This window comes from Zalophus californianus, chromosome 17 (assembly GCF_009762305.2).
Source record: "Zalophus californianus isolate mZalCal1 chromosome 17, mZalCal1.pri.v2, whole genome shotgun sequence".
NCBI lineage: Eukaryota > Metazoa > Chordata > Mammalia > Carnivora > Otariidae > Zalophus > Zalophus californianus.
Genome location: NC_045611.1, coordinates 15,855,196 through 15,858,119, shown reverse-complemented (window position 1 = coordinate 15,858,119; position 2,924 = coordinate 15,855,196). Strand labels below are relative to the sequence as shown.

The 2,924-nt window shown below is 39.1% G+C and overlaps 1 protein-coding gene across 1 annotated transcript; it reads left to right on the top strand.

The window, feature by feature from the left end:
• Nucleotides 1-1,561: 1,561 nt before the first annotated feature.
• On the top strand, nucleotides 1,562-2,024 carry LOC113936157 (60S ribosomal protein L22-like). Its single transcript, XM_035725232.1, has one exon. It carries the CDS (start codon nucleotides 1,576-1,578, stop codon nucleotides 1,960-1,962), a length of 387 nt encoding a protein of 128 aa, XP_035581125.1. The 5' UTR covers nucleotides 1,562-1,575; the 3' UTR covers nucleotides 1,963-2,024.
• Nucleotides 2,025-2,924: the final 900 nt, after the last annotated feature.

Below are 2,924 nucleotides of genomic sequence, written 5' to 3'. Positions count from 1 at the left end.
AAGTAGGTATGGAAAAAAGTAGCCTTTGAATAGTATTAAACACCTAGCTGTTAGGTTGCACTTTGATGAGAGGCAGTCTGCATATATATCCACTTTTAAAATAGGAAGCTATTTACCCTTGAAAGCAATTCACAGAGGAGGTTGAGTGACACCAGAATTTACCTGACATGAGCCTTGTTGGCTCCAGTCATGACTTGGAGGTCTAGGTTGGGTGAGGAGAGAGAAGAAAATTTTAGGAAGTCTGGGGGCTGTTGTTTCATCGAGGTGACCTTTGTTGCTATCCGATAAGAATATAGCTCCCATTCTGCTTTCACTGTTGACCGCGTTTCTGTGCCTTAGATTTCTATCTGTGTTCGGTGTAAGGTCCTCACAGACCAGGGCCTTATTTATCTTTATAGGACCTAAGTTTTGTCATCTTCCCTATGGCACTCTTGGCAGAGTAAATGAGAGAATGAAGGAATGAACAGTGTGTAGGATTTTAGGACCCAGTAAAGTCATTCTCATTCTTTGGATTTTCTTCTCAGTCACATCCCAGAATGAAACACTCCTGCCTTTTCCTCTTCTTCCTCCCTTTCCTCTTTCTCTTTGTTCATTGGTACCATCTTTTCACATGAATTATACACATCATTCACTTAAAAATTAACTTCTGGACAACCATTATACTTGAATTGTGTGTCATTCCAAATGGCCTTCGTGGACTCACTGATTTTACGCTGGTGGTCTTTGAATGGATGACTTTGAGCTCAGGCAGTAAAGCAAAAAGTGAATTCCCAAGATAAGTTTTGCAAATGTTGGGAGACTCCGGAATGCTCCAGTTAGATGCCAGTTTCTGTCTTCAAAGTGGGAGACACAGGTTACTGCATTCTACTCTGTTAGCCATCTCCTGGTGATTCCTGCTAGACCCCTCTCCTGTGGCCCAGACAAGGTGAGTTCCATGACGTCCAGAGAAAACACTAAGGTCTAGCTTATCTCCCCAGAGTTTTGTTTTGCTAGTAGCTTTGTTCATTTTTCACTCACCTGTGAATTTTCCATTTAGAAAGTATGATTAATATTCCACAAAAGAAGAAAAATCTCTCCTTCGGAGATTTTCTTACCAACTACATTGCATTTAAATTAGTTGATATGAGAATGTCCTCCTTTCGCTAATCAAGATTCTATACCTATTCAAGATCCAGAGGATCTCCCTCCCATGAACTTCTCAGTATGAAGTGACCTTGACTTTCCTTGAGCTCAGGTACAAGTTGTTGGTCATTACTTTTTGTACTGACATGGTTTCTTAGTGTTATTTTGAACCATTGATTAAATCTTGCATTGGCACTTCACCATTTTATTTTCATTAGTTAGATGAAACTTAAGCTCTTGGAAGTCAAAGATAAGGTGTTGTGGGTCTTTGTAAATCTTTTGACATTAAGTATGGTGCAAAGGTACACAGGGAAATGATTGAAGCTCTAAGTAGGTCATAAGCGAATGCATCTGTGGTTGTTTTTATATATTAAGATTTTCCCTATTTGATTTTTGAGAATAGTTACAACCCCACTTAAAACAGGAGAACACTTTTCTGCCTCCGCTGCCGCCATGGCGCCCGTGAAAAAGCTTGTGGCGAAGGGGGGCAAAAAAAAGAAGCAAGTTCTGAAGTTTACCCTTGACTGCACCCACCCTGTAGAAGATGGAATCATGGATGCTGCCAATTTTGAGCAGTTTCTTCAAGAGAGAATCAAAGTGAATGGAAAAGCTGGGAATCTCGGTGGAGGGGTTGTAACAATTGAAAGGAGCAAAAGCAAGATTACTGTAACTTCTGAGGTGCCTTTTTCCAAAAGGTATTTGAAATATCTCACCAAAAAATATTTGAAGAAGAATAATCTCCGCGACTGGTTGCACGTAGTTGCTAACAGCAAAGAGAGTTACGAGTTGCGTTACTTCCAGATTAACCAAGACGAGGAAGAGGAGGAAGATGAGGATTAAAACGCATTTATCTGGAATATTTTGTATGAGTTCTTAAATAAAACTTGGGAACCAAAAAAAAACAAGACAGGAGAACATACGTTACTGCTACTATTTAGGGGATTATTGTGATTTGAAATGTGCCCTTGAAGAATACTTAATATTTTGCAAAGTATTTTCACCATTCATTTCACATAATTTTTGTAGACAAGGGAAGGTAAATTAACAGAGAAGCTGAAATCTCAGCGATTATCTTGCCTGTCACGTGGTGATTGAACGAATGAACGGCTAAGGGGACAAATGGATTAATGCAATTAAGGAAATTTTAATATGAACTGGTATCAACTGATATAGAATAACTGTTAATAATTGCATCATGGCTATATTTTAAAAAATTATCAGTGATAGATATATACTGAAGTATTAATGATTTAAATAACATGATGTCAACAATTTCCTTTAAGTACTAGAGCAAAATAAAAATAAAAATACTGGAGCAGACAACAACAAAAAGTGAGAGGAGAAAAATCTATGAAAAAGACTGCACAGTATACAAAAATTGTCAAATGTACACTCAAAACTGGAAATAACAGTAAACCTGCAATTTCCATAAAAAAACAAAACAAAACAAAACAGAATCCGAATTGGAACTGTTTGATTTTGAGTTGAAGGCTAATGCTTCCCTCCCTTCGGCGTTTGGGGCAGTGGTAAGTGCAGTATCTCCTAGAACAGAGTTGTGTAGGAGCGTGTGGGGCACGGATTCCTCTTCCCCAGCAGAGCTTTCTTTCAGCATCTGCTCTCTTTCCTGGCAGAGAGCTCCTGAAGTCACTTTTGCATTCACCACTTGGCTTTGCCATTTTGTATCATTTAACCTTTCTCAGTCTTTTCCTGGATGCGTTAGGTGTCTTTCGGCTAAAGAAAAACACAGTCCCATTTCTGTCACTTGCACTGTGGGAAAGCTGAGGCAGTAACCTCCCTGAGCC

Coding starts and splice junctions, on each gene's coding strand:
- LOC113936157 (XM_035725232.1), top strand. CDS start 1,576: ATGGCGCCCGTGAAAAAGCTTGTGGCGAAGGGGGGCAAAAAAAAGAAG.